The sequence below is a fragment of the Lissotriton vulgaris genome, chromosome 6 (assembly GCF_964263255.1).
Source record: "Lissotriton vulgaris chromosome 6, aLisVul1.2, whole genome shotgun sequence".
Lineage (NCBI taxonomy): Eukaryota > Metazoa > Chordata > Amphibia > Caudata > Salamandridae > Lissotriton > Lissotriton vulgaris.
This window is the reverse complement of record NC_141694.1, coordinates 1,292,443,161-1,292,461,181: the sequence shown is the minus strand read 5'-3', so window position 1 is coordinate 1,292,461,181 and position 18,021 is coordinate 1,292,443,161. Positions and strand designations below refer to the sequence as shown.

The 18,021-nt window shown below is 46.3% G+C and overlaps 1 protein-coding gene across 4 annotated transcripts in view; it reads left to right on the top strand.

Moving 5' to 3' along the window:
• The window catches only part of MED23 (mediator complex subunit 23), a 583,151-nt gene that overhangs the window by 397,413 nt on the left and 167,717 nt on the right, over window positions 1-18,021 (top strand). For all 4 annotated transcript variants that reach the window (XM_086927430.1, XM_086927429.1, XM_086927428.1 and 1 more), the window contains 2 exons: window positions 4,287-4,411; window positions 5,894-6,099. In XM_086927430.1, coding sequence (XP_086783556.1) covers window positions 4,287-4,411; window positions 5,894-6,099 — 331 coding nt within the window. The remainder of the gene's footprint in view (window positions 1-4,286; window positions 4,412-5,893; window positions 6,100-18,021) is intronic.

The following is an 18,021-nucleotide window of genomic DNA, read 5'->3' as shown; positions in this document are numbered from 1 at the left end:
CCAAATTCTTCACAGCTGCGCATGTGCGAAAATCACTCTGGACAAGCTTTCGTGTCTGCAGCTCTGTCAGCCATGTTTCTCAGAGCCAACTTTAGGCCTCCCTTCGGAAACTATTATTAAACAAACACAAGACATAAATTAATTAAAGAATTGAGACCCATTCTGTTACCCTCCCCCTTTGATAATTAACACAGTTAATTATGTTACCTAGCTTAAGCACACAAAGCAGCATCATATTTACCAGTCCTTTTCGAATGTCAGGAACTCTTAGAGCTTTTACCACAAAAGACATAACATAAGCACATAAAATAAGCACATGCTATTAAATTTAACTGGCGCATTTAATACTGACAAAGACAATAGACAAGGTTAGTTTATTAATTTTTCTTTGCGTTAGCAACAAAAAGCATATTAATCCCGCATGTATTACATGTGTGCATTTTTAAACTAAGTTGATTAATAACTTCACCACAAATGTATTAGTCTGTTTTACTCTTTATTAGGAGAGATTAATTTCGCAAGTTTGAACAAAATTTTGTTCTTTACCTTGCTCCATCAGTAGCATAATGATGGACTCAAATTAAGGGACTTACAGGACATCATTTGGGTAACTTTTTAGTTACGGTTATAGTGCAATTTACGATACGTGTTAAAAATGATTTGATGTTATTTTGTTTCAACGAGAAGTACGCTGTGGATATACTCATGGTTTGAGAGATGTAATGTAATTTATTGATATGTTCTTTTACTTATAGTGAAACCCCTGAAGAAGAGCTTCTAAAAGCTCGAAATCCATGGGTAACATATGATTCATTATCGAAGAAGCGTTTGTGTTTTGAAAGGTCATGCCCAGAAAAATGCTTGGATTAGCATATCTGAGGCACAAGAAGCAATTCAAGATTTGAATTTCTCACGTGTGATGTAACAATTGACAAATAAATGAAATTACAAGATGTTGGAGTACTTTGATCAATTAAGCATCTGAAAATATGGAAATCTATAATAACTACTAACTCAAAGCTGTTCGCCTGAGCAAGGATCGTAAACATGTTCCAATTGTTCTAAGGTCTGAATACATCCCTGTGTGCCATGCCCACAAACACACTACCCTGGCATACCTGAGTCACCCCTCTAGCTGGGTGCACTATGCCAGTGGTGTAGGCACAGGTGCATGAGCCCTGTGCCCCTACAGTACCCCGGGCCATTCCTGGGCACAATTAAGTGCAGTGATGCCATTAAGAGTATATGGTGCTGGGAGGTTGTCATGAAGAACTCAACAGCACCATAATGGCTACACTGAAGACTGAGAAGTTTGGTATCAAACTTCTCAGCACATTAAACCCTCACTGATGCCCGTGTTGGATTTAATGTAAATTGCACGACAGAGGGCATCTTAGAGATGCCCCCTGAAACCTAACCAACTCCCAGTGTCCTGCGTGCGTGGCCTCCGAGGCTGCCACCACCAGACATGTTTCTGGACCCTGGGTCGAGAGCTTGCCGCTCTCGGGGGCCTGAAACATTGCACATTCTGGGACGAGGTCACAAGCCTCCTCCCCCAGGATGGTCAGGGGAAACTTCAAAGGCATGCCACCTTTTGTGAGCTTCACCAGGCCACTTTCTGTACTCAGCAACTGGCCCCCACCGGTTCTGACCCCCTCTCTGGCTGAAAGACAGGCAGGAAACCCTAAATGAGGAAAGGGGGTGTGCCAGCCTCTGCCAACCCCACCCCTCAGGTGGGAGAGGCGAGGTGAAGCATAAGGATGGGGAGCCCTACCCAATGAGAGACAGGCTCCTGCCCCCCTCCCACAGGAGAGAAGTAGGATAGGGGGTGTACTCACCCCAGGGAATGGACCCATTGGTCCCAGACCTTCCCATACCTGTAACGCCCTTAAATTTAGTATTTAGGGGCACGCCGGAACCTTCCTTCCTCCGATACCGATTCTGAAACTACAAGAAGAAAGAAGACCTGCCGTGCAGCTGCTAACAAGAGGACAACACCAACACCAACTGACTGGGCCGCAGCCCTACCGGCCTGTTGATCCTTGAACCGGCTCCTGCTAAATCCCGGCATCTCCTGTGGTCAGCATCCTCGAAAACCCTGGAGGACCGGACTGCCTTGCTCACCCAAAGACTGGGACTCCCACGAGCAGTGGTTCTGCTCAAACAGCAACAACCCCTGGTGCCAGCCAGGAACGGTAAATCCAGCACATACTGCACCCGCCGAGCCCAGCCTGTGCCTGAGTGAACAATGACTACGAGGAAGTCCCCCCGGCGATTGTGACCACAAATCCAGTGCCCAAGGACCCTCCTCGACGCTCCTGATGATGCCTGCAGCCTCTCAACAAGGGACCACCAAACCGCGACCAGCTGAGGGTAAGATTTCCCAACACCCCTGCACCCGGCTCCCCACGTCCCCCTGTGCCCAACTCCTGAGTGTCTACCGAACCTCCAAGACCCCAACCTACCTTTCGAAGTGGTGGTCGCACCTGAAGAATCTCCGTCCCTGAGTCTGCAGCCTTTTTTCAACATCCAGCTTTCCCATTGAAATACACTGGGCGCCCGACGGCTCAAAAGCATCCTGCACCCAGCCGCCCGAGTGCCACTGGGAGTGCAACATCTATCCTACTTTACTTCCCCACTTGCCCTGAGTAAATGACCAGGAGATCAGGTCCCACAGCCACATGCTCTGCCTGCTAGCAGCCACCAACCAAAGGCCCCGATCCTCCATAGGATAACATTGGGCCTACTCACTCTGCACCCGGCTGCCCCAGTGCCGCTGAGGGTGCAACAACTGTACCTACCTGACCCTGGGAGACCCCTGAGTCTACCCCCAGAACCTTAACTCTGCCAGCCACGTACTTACCACAAGACCGATAACTTGATTTTCTCCATAGGGTAACTTCGGCTGTGTTTCACTCCGAATTTCTTCTGTGCCGAGTTTTACAACTTTAAAATATTCACTAAAAGTCAGCCGATAAACGAAAACGAGATTACTCACCTGCTATCAGAGAGGTCCCAGGGGTGTATCTTTGAGCCCAGCACTGAACCTGAAAAGTAATTATAACTGTGAATTTATAATACAATGACCTTAGAAATTACATGTTCCTTCTCCAGGACGTAGGCCTAATAATGCTTTGCATCTCAACATACACACTTACCCTCGAAGAAAACCACCATTTTAGGGGAAATATGTGCCCTGATGTATTTCGGGGTTTTAGGGGATGCGTCACAAGTCACCCTGAGACCAAATCTCCCCCGAAGAAAAACAAAAGCAACTTTTGACGTCCCAAGCCCAACACTAAAGGCAGGCGTGTGAACACTATTTTAATCTACAGCACTGCAAGCTGCAAACCGATTCTTAGAAGAAAGTAATATTTTCTTTCCTTATTTTACCACTTAATATGTTATGCATGATGCCTTGAAGGACTCTTGCAATAATGGTTTAAGGCTACATGCCAGAAAAGATTGCACTTTATCTTGAAATTTTTCCCTGGGTATTGACCAAGGCTTTGCTTTGAGCGCTCAAGAAATGATAACGTAGAAGCAAGGGCTTCATTCATTATTTTGTGGATGAGGAGAGGAAGTTGGAAGATGTGAAGATTAGTTTGGGATCTCATGAATAAATACTGTACAGGACATTATAATATCCCTAGGTGCTTGCAGTTCATGAACAAGGGGTCTAAAGATAGCTATTGCTTGGCCAATGCTCTGAGGAAAACGTAGTTTTTCCTCGAGAAAATGTTATCACTGACTTCTTGCAGGGGGTGCTGGGAAAAGTCAATAGAATTGAAAAGACCTTGAGGGGACAGCACAAGAGTATTAGTAGCAACATGGCTGGACACTGTGTATTGGCATTAACATAACAGAAGTCATGGAAAAAGACAAACTCTTAGAATATAGGCAATAGGATGGGTCAGTGAGTTGCACATTCATTTCTTAACTGTGCAGTGATCAGGTCGAATCCCAACAAGGCAGATTTAGCCTTCCATCTTTCCGAAAGTTGGTAAATTAGATAATAGAAGCACTAGTTATTTGCCGCACTTAGAATTGGCAGAGATGCCATATGAAACGTCAGTCAATTCATATTGCTGTTAATATTACAGTTGTTTAGATTACGTCATTATCAAAGCTTTAGTTTAGGCTACTTAATGCTACCTCCTGCTGTGATGGCTTTGTGTCTCCGTTTTCCAGTCATTGTGCACTGCTTTTTTATCTCCAACTTATTGCAGGCATCTTTGATGAGAAGAGCCAAGTAGAGTGTTACTAAAATTGTTCAAATTTCATAGATTTTTTCACAGGTTCCGATTCAATACAGGGAACCTGGTGCAAAGACATTCTTCAAACAATCATGAGTTTTACTCCGCACAATTGGGCTTCACACACGCTAAGCTGCTTTCCAGCACCGCTCCAGGTAACATTCTAAATATTTTGTGTCTGAATTATAAAGAGCTGCCTATTGTGTCGTAGGTAGGGTCTCAAATAATGTAATTCTTTCCATTGTTGGCAATTAGTTGTCACCTTGAGCGGATGTTTGTCAGGAGCCACTGTTCTACAAGCTGAGATATAATGTGTGCTTTCACATAGGCAGCCTGAATGGGTCTGGCGTAACTCATTACCTTTTAATTTTACTAAATGATATGTATAGTTTATTTACCTAAATAGACTTTCAGCTAGCGCTCCTAATCCATTGATCTGTTATTGTGTAAATCACATTTGTGTTCTGTCAGCACACATCATGGACTATTTGGTCAGCCCACATTAGCCACGCGCTATCTTCACTGTGAATTATGGCATTCTGCTGTTTCACAAAAGGGCATCTCCACAAAGTAGTTACCTCAGTGCCAGTCACTGTGCTTTTTGAGACCATCTAAAAATATTCTGATTTATAACTTTTTTTGTGCATTATTTTTTCAAGATAGATGGGGACCTGGCAGCGTTCCCAACAATCAAGTTTTGCAAAAACCATAACAAAACAAACATTGACAAAAGTTAAAAGGCTGCTGGCCGATGCCAGACAGATTTGCTTTACAAGTGTGTATTTTTCATAGCCTGATTGATTATCATTGAATTTCTGTTTTGTTTGCACCTGTTGACTGTAAAGACAATTGCCAACTTTGTGTCAAAGTTTTAACTGCAATGTTCTTTTCAGTAATTCATTCCAATAATAGCAGTGTGCAGTTCCGAGAGTAAACTCGCCTCACCCAAAATACAGTTTAATCTCTTGACAGTTTGTCTCATTTAATTGTTATGATTATAGGCAACATGATTGCTGAGCACAAGCCCTCACCCACTAAGCTTGGCAACGTTTTTCATTGGGCTGTGCTCCTCGTTTGGCTGGCACTGAAATGCTCAACGGGTCCCAAAAGGGGCTCTTTGCTGTAGATCTTTTTCTAAAAATCCAACAAGGGCCAGGTCTGTCTAGCCCCAATATTATCAAGTAGATTGTCCAACAAAGGTGAAAAATAAGATTAAATTTAACTAAAGATACCATGGGAAATTCGTCTTCAATATCGGGAATCTCGCACCGCTTGGTGGGTGAGGGCTTTTGCTCCGCAACCATGTTGCCTATGTGCATAACAATTAAATGAGACAAATAGTCTAAAGATTATGGGTGGTGTTAGTTTCCTCTCTCCCCGTTACTCCAAACTTTATTATTGCTATTACATGCCATTGGGAAATTGTGTGCTGTACCTTCAACCCTCTGTTCCCCTCTTACGGATCGATCACGTTTTAGAAATTAGACAGCAGACCTGTTTGGTTGGATTATGCCCACAAACTTGACAGATGCGTCTCCTGTCGTGAAAGTCCTTCTACGGTAGTAAGTGTTGTGAGTCTATAAGCAGTGATCCTTCCAAAAGATTTAATTCTCTTTTTCCAATGTGTTTTACGTCAGACATTCTTCAGACAGAACAACGTCCCTCAGGAAAGTCGCTTCAACCTAAAGAAGAACGTAGAGGAAGAGTACAGGAAGTGGAAGTCTATGACCATTGAGGACGACATCATTACACACTTCTCCATGCAGGGCTCACCGCCACTGTTTCTGTGCCTACTATGGAAGATGCTGCTTGAGACAGATCACATAAATCAGATCGGCTACAGGTAAACTTAAAACACACTCTGACATAGATATTCTCTTTTATGTGTTTTTTAACCGTTATGTAATGTTATCTTTTTTACCCCATAAATAATACTTGTAATCTAAATAATCTTTTTACCCTTTGAAGATGGCTTCTGTGAGTTTGGTGTGCGGAAAGTCATGTAAACGGGAGAGGCATTTTGAAAAAGACGAGACTCAACGCTCTCTGTTTAAGACATTAGACTAGTTGAAGCCTGTCGCAGTGCCTTTGAGTGCGTCCACTTTCTCACATTCTTTTCACCATTTAAACCTTATTATTCTTCAAAGCAAGAGACATTAGCTTTTAAATGATGTGTTAGTCAAATCATTGGGGTTTCTGCTCTTGGTCTAGTTTCAGGTGTCTCAAGACATACATTTTTTGTTCATGGATTTATTTTAGTGCTTACGATCTGAAGGATGTTTAGGTAAAGTGTACCATGCAACAATGGTGACATGATTTGTTAAAATCACAGTAATAATTTCTCAAATGAGGCAATGCCACAGTGTCTCCAAAATAATAGGCGTTGCAGAAATAACCTTCAGGACATTATGAATCCATTTACATTAAACAATTGTCATGATTATAATTTTCTGTTGTTGAAAGCTTAAAACTGCACAGTATCACTAAACAGTGTTTGGTGTGTCGTGCAAAGTCCACCTGTATAGAAAAAAAATAGCAGAATAGCACTTACTTTCAGTGGCGGCTGGTGACATTTGAAGTGGTGTGGCGTAAAATTATTGTCATGCTGCACCGTAGCGAGAGTGGGTGCTGGTAACCAGTGAGTGAGGGCCGCGAGGGGACAAGAAAATCATTGGACAGGCCACTCAGAAAGCCGTAGAATGCTATGGTGCTGTGGGAGCCTGAATACCAGATTTGCCCCTCTGAAGAACGAAAAGGAGCAAGCCAATTCCTTCTCTCAGGAGGTGGCAGGCCCTTCTTGCCTTACGTGAAGGAGACACCTGTGATGAGACCTTGCCCCTACACCAGAGCACCCTCGCAATCCAGAGGGGACGTGCCCCTGTATCAATGAATTCAGTTGAGAAGCAATTAGTGTGTCCTCCCAACATGCAACCTGGGCCACCCTGGGGGCACCCCTTGCGCATTCTGACAATACAGGCAGGACAAAGCATAACGCAACAAAAATCACCAAAGGTGACCATTGCACAAACAGCCAAGACCTTAATGCCATCGAGGACCCAGGCTGTAACTTGCAGTATTCTGCGCATTCCTCATTGCAGAAGGACTGCACCAGCATCAGATATGAGGGCTGTGCTGTTCTTTCTAATCCTTGGTCCAAGTGGCATTTCAAGCTATAGACAAGACCAAGCAAAACAAGCCCCAGCACAGAGAGCTGCACATGGTAGGGTGGGAATCACTTTACAACAGGACGTGCTGCTTAGCCACATGGAGTCCACTCTGGAAGCGCACACCAGCAGGTTTGTCATCGTCCTCCTAAGTACGATACAGGATGCCAAACTGTCTTTAGGCAAAAATATTCACCAGTGTGTGCAACGTAAACCTATTATCAGCGGATCACAAACAGTTAGACTAGAGAATCGATGTTCCAGTTTCTCACATTGTGGTCCAGGTTGAATGTTTTTTGTACCTAGCCTTTGGAGCTCGTGTCCTGAAGATGTGGCAGTCGGGATGAAAAAAAACCCTCAAAATCTGCAAATTCAGCTCCAGTGCGAGGGGCACGCTACTTAAATACCAAGAAATGTTCGCCAACTTGGCTGCCCTCCCCTTTCTTCCACCAAATGCATAGTTTGGAAGAAGGTTAGTCAGTGCCCGCGAAATAGGCCATCGTTTTATTTGAGTTCTTTGACAGTGATAAGTGGGGCACCATGATGCAGAAAAGTTTAACTTTAGACTCCGAGCTTGTACGATGCGGCGCAGTGAAAAAAAAGCTGTCCATTTACATTTTTAAACGCTGGCTGCTAAAATAGATAACATACTTCTGTGTTTATAAATCGTTATCGTTGTATGAGCAAGGATGAATCTGATTCCTAGTCAATAGGGCGGTGTGTCCCAGATAACCCCAGAAGCATCAAGGTTTAGCCATTTGAAAAGCTAAGGAGGGTTTCACTCTGGATGGAACCCTGCGGCCGGCATGACTCGGGGGTACGCACGGGAGGGGGATTGGGGTGGAAAATAAACTTACAAGGATAAGGCATGACTCGGGTACGCGCGGGGGGGGTCAAATAAACTTACAAGGATAAGGCATGGCTCGAGGTAGGCGCGGGGGGGTTAATTAAATAAAACAAATAAACTTAACAGGATGAGGCATCTCCTCAGCCGGTCCGCGTCGCATCACGTCTCCGAGTCCTCTCATGGCAAGTGGAAAATCATAGGGCGGTGTGTCCCAGATAACCCCAGAAGCATCGAGGTTTAGCCATTTGAAAAGCTAAGGAGGGTTTCACTCTGGATGGAACTCTCATGGCAAGTGGAAAATCATAAGACTGGATCCGACTGGGGGCGGCTACTCGGAGGTATCCTGACATTTGACAGGGCATGGGGCGACTGTACGTCAATGCCCGAGCAGGATCCTGTCTTCAGGCTCCTGCACTACACTATGCCTAATGTAATGTCAATGGAGTGGCAGTGTTAAATAAAAAGCGCCCCTTGCAGATGCGCAGTAGAAGTCCACTTCTGAACTCCTGCTGCTCTCGCCTGCGTGCGTGCACTTGTTGAATGACTGTCATGCACAATACAGGCTGTGAAGCAGCTGCCAGCACAGGCCAGAAATGTAAACAGAAGAACTGCGTCTGCCGTCTGCTTACATTTCTTGCTGCCTGTGAGCAGTTTTTCTTGTTTATTCGGTCTAGTGGGGCGCTGCCCTGGTGCCCCTATGGACCAGCCGCCACTGCTTACTTTTGAAAGATAGGTAATTAGATAAACGAAGGCGGATTCAAAGCAGTTCAAATGGGTTGTGAGCAGCAACCTAGGTGTATCAGCTTTCCGTAGCTAACCTAAATGATGCCCTCATTTATTAGAACCATAGTGATCTCTTACTGATCCACAAAAGAACATAGTAAATGCTTTCCACCATGCAAGAAGAGACTGCATCAACGGAATTTAAACTTTCTTCTGCCAACATTTGTGATGTATATATGGTAAAGGTATAGAAGTGTGTAAATATAATTAGGGACTATACCATATAGACAATAGATCTATTTTTTTGCTAATATCTTTGGTGCCATTTTGTGAATCTTCATGAAGAGCACAAAAAAAAGTTCACCACTGCTTGGTCCTGGAAAGCTTTGGGATGATCTGTTAAGTGGGGGCTGAGAAAAGGGGCGGGGGGGGGGGGGGGGGCTTTCAATACTCAATTTCCCCATTCATTTTCTATAGGGAACTTAAATACAGCATTATTGTTCACGCTACAGTAAATAAGAAGTCCAGTCTTCAAGTGTTGTACATATCTTCAATGTTTGAGAACTGCTTTATTCAAGGATCAGCTTTCATCCAACTTTTGCTAATCTAACTATAGCCAAAACGTATTTCGTCGCATCCATGACTTTATCAGGGCTGCATATCTGTGAAGACAACGGCTTTTAAGATTACCAATTTAATTGGTATATCCACTGTCAACCCAACACTTATTTCGATGTTGTCAAATTATCCAAAATAAGATCTCAATTCATAAATGAGGTCAGTGAGTTCACTAAAGTAGTATTCCAAGCTTAAACTTCCGAGTAGGGGTTTGCCGTAATTCTCACTCTGGGCGCCATCACGTCATAGTGGGATAGCGCATTGCAAATGCTCGGAGATTAACACGTTGCGAATACGTGACGGTCCATGGACTTCAACGTAAGTGTTGGGTTGACAGTTGATATACCAATTAAATTGGTAAACTTAAAAGATGTTGTATATCCAGATATGCAGCTCTGATGAAGTCTTGAATACAGCAAAGCATGTGTTGGAAAAAGTTGGATTAAAGCTGATCCCTGAATAAAGCAACTCACAAATGTTGAAGATCGTGTAACACTTGAAGACTGAACTTCTTATCTACTGTAGCGTGTGCAATAAAGTTGTATTTCAGTTTACTTGGAACCAAGATTCTGTTAGTTGATGTTGGCTGGGCATCCCCCCCCCCCCTTATAAATGCACCACTTTACTTATGCTCACATACATCAAATTTAGTGTGTACTTCTAGGAGAGTGCCAAGGAACCTCAAATCACCCCTGCTGTTTTGTTCAAATTAGTTTATATAGGGAGTTTTGAATAGCGCTTCAGCCAAAATAACGGAATGGAATTACACCAAATTTGGGAGAAAGCTACATCTTTACCTAGAAAGTATGTTTTTGTGATTTGGTGTAAATTCATTCAGTAGTTTTTGAGAAATTAAGGTTCAAAATGTCTACATATCTTAATGGTTGGATACATGGGACACCTGCGGGCACATGACTTCAGATAATAGGGCGATCTGATTGGCTGAGGCATCATCCAAACAACTGCAGCTCAAATTACCCTAAAATCCTCTGAATGAGTGTAGAAAAGAACGTAATTAGTGATAGGTCCACAAACATTTACAGTATACATTGACTGTATTTACATGTGCATCCATGAAATATGAATAGGATAGCCCTTGAGACAAGTGATTAGATTCAGTATGGTAAAACGGAAATGGTGCACAGGTTAATAGCACATTTTTAGCAGTGAACATTACTTCATTTAAGCAAGGTAGAAATTGTTTGCAACTCATGTGAGTTGCAGGAGTATGTTACAAATAAGTTGTGGCTTAAATCAAAGTCCTTTTGACAAACTATGAGAGAAAAATTAAAGCTATGTTTACAATACATTATTTACCTGTGGGTTTCTGTGCATGCTGACATTAAAAAGGTATACAAAAGGGGATGATTGACGGAGCGTTTGAGCAAATCAAACACTCACCCCCAGTCACCTGATCTGGGTTTAATCCATCACCATTCTTTAGCTCACTCAGCCACCCCAGTTCAGACATGGCCATATGCAAATCAGTCTAACCCTGTGCCTCATGGGAACAGTCCAGCCCGAACTGCTAAGCCATGTCTTCCCTGGACCGGAAACAAGCATCCTGGGACCGGTTTCGGATTCATAATCCTCATCAGCCAGGCTATCTTGTATCCAGTGGCCAAGTGAGCAAGGGACTCACGTCTGAGCATACCCTGCCAACTTAGGGCGAACAAAGCGATACAAAAGGGGATGATGGACGGAGCGTTTGAGCAAATCAAACACTCACCCCAAGTCAACTGATCTGGGTTTAATCCATCACCATTCTTTAGCTCACTCAGCCACCCCAGTTCAGACATGGCCATATGCAAATCAGTCTGACCCTGTGCCTCATGGGAACAGTCCAGCCCGAACTGCCAAGCCATATCTTCCCTGGACCGAAACAAGCATCCTGGGACCGGTTTCGGATTCATAATCCTCATCAGCCAGGCTATCTTGTATCCAGTGGCCAAGTGAGCAAGGGACTCACGTCTGAGCATACCCTGCCAACTTAGGCCGAACAAAGCGATACAAAAGGGGATGATGGACGGAGCGTTTGAGCAAATCAAACACTCACCCCCAGTCAACTGATCTGGGTTTAATCCATCACCATTCTTTAGCTCACTCAGCCACCCCAGTTCAGACATGGCCATATGCAAATCAGTCCTACCCTGTGCCTCATGGGAACAGTCCAGCCCGAACTGCCAAGCCATGTCTTTTGAGACAAAACATTTTTCTGTTAAACATGGTTCATCAAATCACAGCAGAGGATCAGTATTTTACACCACAATATCCTATAATTAGTATGGGACCACCAAAAAGTGATTTTATATATTTTTGTGGCCCTCCAAAACAGGCTTTTGCTACAGGCATTTCAATAGGGCCCATGTCCCCGAGTTCTGTAATGGCAGGCACAACATGTTGTCAGTGTTGTGGCCAGCCAGTCATGCCTCACCACTTCCCAACATGCCCTTTATGGTCAGGGTGTGCTCACTCTGCCCCCATATATATGTTTTTAATAGATTTTCGTGACACACAGGTCATTTCCTCGGGTCCTGTAAGGGCTGCCATATCATATTTGTACCAACCAATCAGGAATAACTAGTTGCCTTTAAAATGGACAAATAGAGTATATCTGGATACAAATGTCAATATATCTATACATTTTGAGCCTTAACCCCTTCGACGCTGATGACGAGCTGGGCTCGTCATGGCGTAGCCTCCTCGCACGCTGATGACGAGCCCAGCTCGTCACGTAAAGTGCGATTTACAAAAACTCAGCGCAGGAGCGGAATTCCGCTAGCGCGCATGGAGTTAAAAACTCAAAAACTGCTGGACAGATTTACACCAAATCACAACACCATGCTTTCTGGGTAAAGATCTAGCTTTCTGCCAAATTTGGTGTAATTCTGTTAATCTGTTTTGGCTGTAGTGCTGTCAAAAAATTCCTATGGAAAATGATTGGGCGGGGGGGGGAAGCATTTTGAGACCCCCCTCCTTACTTTTTTCTCAATCCCGCCTTACTGATCACCCTGAAACTTTCCAGGATGGAACTGAGGTGGATGAAGTAGATGTCAGTTAATGCTTAACCTTTTAAACAAAAAAAAGTGAGACTTGTGATTCACCAATTAAATGTAACTAAAGTAACTACACCTGCGCCCCCGCCATGCCAAGTGTCGTAATCAATGATGTTATCAATAATGTAATAGAATGTATCATGAGTGATATAATATGTGTGATCATAAGCAGTGCATGGCAAGGGTGCAAGTTTTAGTTAAGTAAACTATAATAGGTGTATTTCATTTTTTTCTCTTCATCACATCACTACAACCTTTGTTTTTTTCAGTGAATTTGTATGTTTTTTAATGTACTGTAAAATGTTATTACCATACTTAACTATGCAGCCCCCAGCAGACTCCTACTCCACTTTAACCTTTTTCTTTGTAATAAAAAAAAAGTTCTGATCCTACAGGAAGTCCTTTGGAATCCTGCAGGATCATGAAGACCCCTCTAAAAATGTTTGTCCGCAAGGAGTGTCCCTCTGGGATATGACCCCCTCCCCCTCCCCCATCCTCCTGCCCTACAAGGGCAAGTGGATCAAGGTATTCCTACCCTGCCTTTTTATACCTTATTTTAATGTTGATTTATGGGCGAAGTTCCCATGTCATGTATTAGAGGGCGCAGTAGTTCCCCCATGTTGCCACCAGCCAACCCGCGGGTCCAGGTATTAAGGTGTTTTATTAGGCCCGACTTGTATTTCAAGTTGAAATTAATGTAACTTGTTGGGGTGTGCAGCTTTAGCAAAGCTGCCACTTTGTTGCCTTTAAAACTCCTGTGCCTTCCCAATGTGCAAATTGAGCCTGCTCCATGTGTAAAGTGTCTTCCCTCTTGGAGGGATGTGCCAACAAATCTCTGGAAGGAGAACAATGAGGGATTGCAGGCAAGGGAGGTGTCACCTCCCTTTTGCGGGAAGCCACTTGGGTGTCCGCCCCAAAAGGCAAGCTTCAGAGGTGAAGTTGTCTTTGAAGTGCAGATATTTAACACCGGTGGGGGGAGGTCTCCCCCATTGTTGAGGTAGACAGGCTGGCACGAGAAGCAGAGAGAGGAAACCAGTTGCCCTGGTGAACCAGGATGTATTGCCAATTCCATTGTGCTGCAGGATAAAGCCTGAATGGGCATGTCTGTCACATTTGAGCTCTGGCACTGGGGACCTGGTTAGCAGAAAACCTGTGCACTTTCAGTCGCAATCACAATATTTACCAGGCAAAAAGTTAAAGTGACCATGTCAAAAACGGGCTCTTTCCTATGGTAAAACGCTGTCATCCCGCATCCTTAACCACGTTGTGACAACGCATACCATTACCCCGCAAGTCGTTGCAATGACTTGCGGAGGGGGAGAAGGTGTTGGATTTAAAATCCAACACCTTCCCTACAGTCCGTACAGACTGGAGTTGGAATAGTAAATTTTACTATTCCAACATCCAGCATCCCCCTTCCGCAAGTTGTTATTACGACTTGCGGGGTAATGGAATGCGTTGTTACAACGCGGTCGTTGTAATGACTGCGTTGTAACAACATGTGGGGTAATGGTATGCGGGGGGAAAAGCATATTCCTTTCTGACACCTACCATGAGGACAATTGGTACGATGATCTCCAGGATGCCAGTAGACTTCATTCTTCTCCAGACACTGACCTGGAGTCTCCTGTGGGGCCTACCATCAGAAGAGTGCATCTTTTGTGATGGAGATGCAGAGGGCTGCAGAGATGTTTGACTTACTGCTCCCCGCTTAGGTGGTCAAGACCAGCGTATTAACTGAGGTTTTTCAACCGGATCACACTAGTGCTGAGCTCCTATACTGTTCAATGTGTCTCTCACTGACACCCTCATGGCACAATGACAAAGCCCTCATTGGGCATCTAGTCAACCAACAGATTGCCCGCCATCACCATCTTGTGCCTGAGGATCCGGGTGTGCTCGTCCTGCACCCCAAACCTGAGAACCTTTTGGTACAGGCTTCAGCTACCAAGGTGAATTGAATGCATTCTCTTATACTCCACCTAAAAGGGAGTCTAAGAGGATCAAGACTTTTGGGAATCAGATATCTACTTCCACCAGTCTTGACTTATGGTCCATGAATGCTATCTGTTTGCTGAGCCGCTAAACCCATGCCCTGTGGGATTCGGTGGCCCAGGAACTTCCCATTGTTCCTGAGGAAGGTCATGCCACCTTTTTTCAAACAATGCAAGATCAATTGTGGGCTTGACACAATTGATTCTCCAGGCAGAGCCATAGTTATCACTATGGCCCTTCATCAGCACTGTTGGATGCCGCCTATTGGTTTTTCAAGTGATGTCCAAGCTAGCTTGATGGACATACAACTTGATGTTTCCACCTAGAGACGGCCCTTGAGCACTTTATGGATAGCAGTGCCACAATGCGTTCTCAGTCTTTGGGTATGACTGCCCCCCTTGCCAGCCGCACCCTCAGTTTCACCCCCTCTGGGGATGTGGGACGGGTATTCCATACTACCAACAACTGCACCTGGTGCAACAACCCCTTATTCCTTCCGGGCCTGGGACCTCCGTACCCACAGATCACGTTGTCAACAGGAGCAGCTTGCAGCTCAGTCTTCCACAGCCCCAGGCCTCTTCAATATGTCCATATTTACACACAGCCACCCCATCAGAAGAAAGATTCAGTACTTCATGTGTGAAATGCATAACTTTGGAAAAGTAGTTGTTACAAATAGCTCAGTGTGGCTTTGCACGACCATTTATCGACTAATTATTCTCCTCGCACCATCCACCATTGTCAAAACGGGGTACGGAGGACCATCTGTCCCCTTTCCAAAAGGAGGGTCAGGCTCTGTTGGCCAAAGGTGAAATAGAGAGGGAGCTTACTCTAAAAGTAGGTTGTGGTGGTTATTCCTGGTACTTTTGTTGCTGAAGAAGGACTGAGGCATTTGCCCTATTTTAGATTCTCCTAATGCTTTCCTGCAGAAGGACACATTGAAGATGCTTACCCTGGCCCAGGGCTTGTCTGCCCTCTACTCTGGAAACTGGATGGTAGCATTGAACCTGCAGAAGGTTTATTTTCACATCCTCATCCTGAAAGGCTAAAGACACTATTTGTGGTTCACGGTGGGTTAGGATCATTTTCAGTGTGTTGTGCTTTCTTTTGGGCTCCCCAGTGGATGTCCTTATGTTTCAACTTCTGTCCTTTCAGTGAGGATGACTGAAGTTTCTTCTGTTGATTACCTCTTGCATCCTGCTGATCAAGCATGACAGATGACATATACAGGCTCTGCAGTGGGACCTAATGTCACAGTGGGCTCAACATCAGGGGACTCTCCGATCGACCTCTGACCCTGCCTTCAGGTTAGGTCGCCCCGCGCCGCTGCCGCCTGCTCACCCCGGTCTCCTGCTGCCTCCTTCGCCGCATTTTTCCCGCTGCTGCCTCCCTGCGGCCCCGCCCCCCTGACACCCCTGTCACCCCATTCGCCGCCCCGCTCCCGCCACCCAGCTGCTCCTCCCTCCCGTCAACAGTCTTATGCAGACCATGAAGCGGGCGCGCCAAAGGCAAGCCCGTCTGCGCCAGTCCGTGCCTGGACCGCGCCTAGCGCCAGGACCCCTGGCCCCCGACGATGCCAGCCCACGCGACGGACTTACGACGCTGCCACCCTCCACGCACTCAACGCTGGCCGGAGCCCTGCCTGCTACCGAGCCCTCCCGAAACACACCCACGGACCCTTCACCTGCCAAGCCTGCAAATTCACCTGCCTCCGAACCTGCACCGTTCCCGCCAAGCCAGGCACCAGCAACACTCACCTCAAGTGCATCCTGCTCAACACCCGCTCCGTCCACAGACACACCGTCTAACTCTGGAACCTCCTCGACACAACATCACCAGACGTCGCCTTCCTCACAGAAACCTGGATGAACGCCTCCTCAGCCCCCGAAATCGCCATAGCCATCCCGGATGGCTACAAGATCACCCGGAGGGACCGCATCAACCAAACCGGAGGAGGCATCGCCATTGTCCACAGAAACACCATCCGAATCACGACCAACTCCGACGACACCCTCACCGCCGCCGAGCACCTTCACTTTCACATACACACCGACCCCAAGACCACCCTCAGAGGCACTCTCATCTACAGACCCCGGGACCACGCACACAATTCAGTGAAGCCATTGCAGACTTCGTCAGCCAGCACGCCCTAACCTCCTCAGACTACATCCTCCTAGGGGACCTCAACTTCCACCTGGAGAACAACAATGACAGCAACACCACCGCCCTGCTGGACAACCTCGCCAACCTCGGACTCAAGCAACTGGTGAACACCTCCACCCACTACGCCGGCCACACGCTAGACCCCATCTTCTCCTCCAGCAAACACATCTCCTTCAGCCACTCCACCGGACTACACTGGACAGATCACAGCTGCGTCCACTTCAACTTCAGGAGAACCACGACCCACCACCACCCGCAACAGGTTCCCCGCAGAAGCTGGAGCAAGATCACCGCCGACCAACTCACCACCTCCCTCAGCCAGAACCCTCCCACCGACACGAGGGACCCCAACGAAGCAGGCCGCAACCTCACAAAGTGGCTCACCAACCGCGCCGATGACCTCGCACCACTGAAGAACCTTCCCAGCAGACCCGGCAGCAGATAAGCCTCGTGATTCACCAACGACCTCAAAAACTCCAAGAAAACCTGCTGCATCCTCGAGAAAGCCTAGCGCCACGACCAGACAACAGAGAACATGACAGCCCTCAAGAACGCCACCCGCAAACACCACCAGCTGATCCGCACCACCAAAAGCACAACATTCAAAGAACGTCTGGACAACAACACCCACAACAGCAAGGAACTCTTCAGCATTGTTAAAGAGCTCTCCAACCCCAGCGCCTGCAACGACGACATCACACCCTCGCAAGACCTCTGCGAATCACTCGCCTCGTTCTTCCACCGCAAGATCGCCGACATACACAACAGCTTCGGCGCACAGACCACGCACCCAACCACAGAACCAGCGCCCCCCAACACCACCCTCTGCACCTGGACCCCGGTCAGCACCGAAGACATCACCCGCACGATGAACACCATCCACTCCGGCTCCCCAACCGACCCCTTTCCACACCACATCTTCAACAAAGCAGACTCCATCATCGCACCCCAACTCCGGGACATCATTAACAGCTCCTTCGCATCCGCCATCTTCCCGGAGAGCTGGAAACATGCCGAGCTCAGCGCCCTCCTGAAGAAACCCACCACGGACCTCAGGAACTTCCACCCCATCTCGCTCCTCCCTTTTCCTGCCAAAGTCATCGAGAAGACCATCAACAAACAACTCTCTGCCTTCCTCGAGACCAACGGATCCCTCGACCCATCGCAGTCTGGTTTCCGAGCAAACCACAGCACCGAGA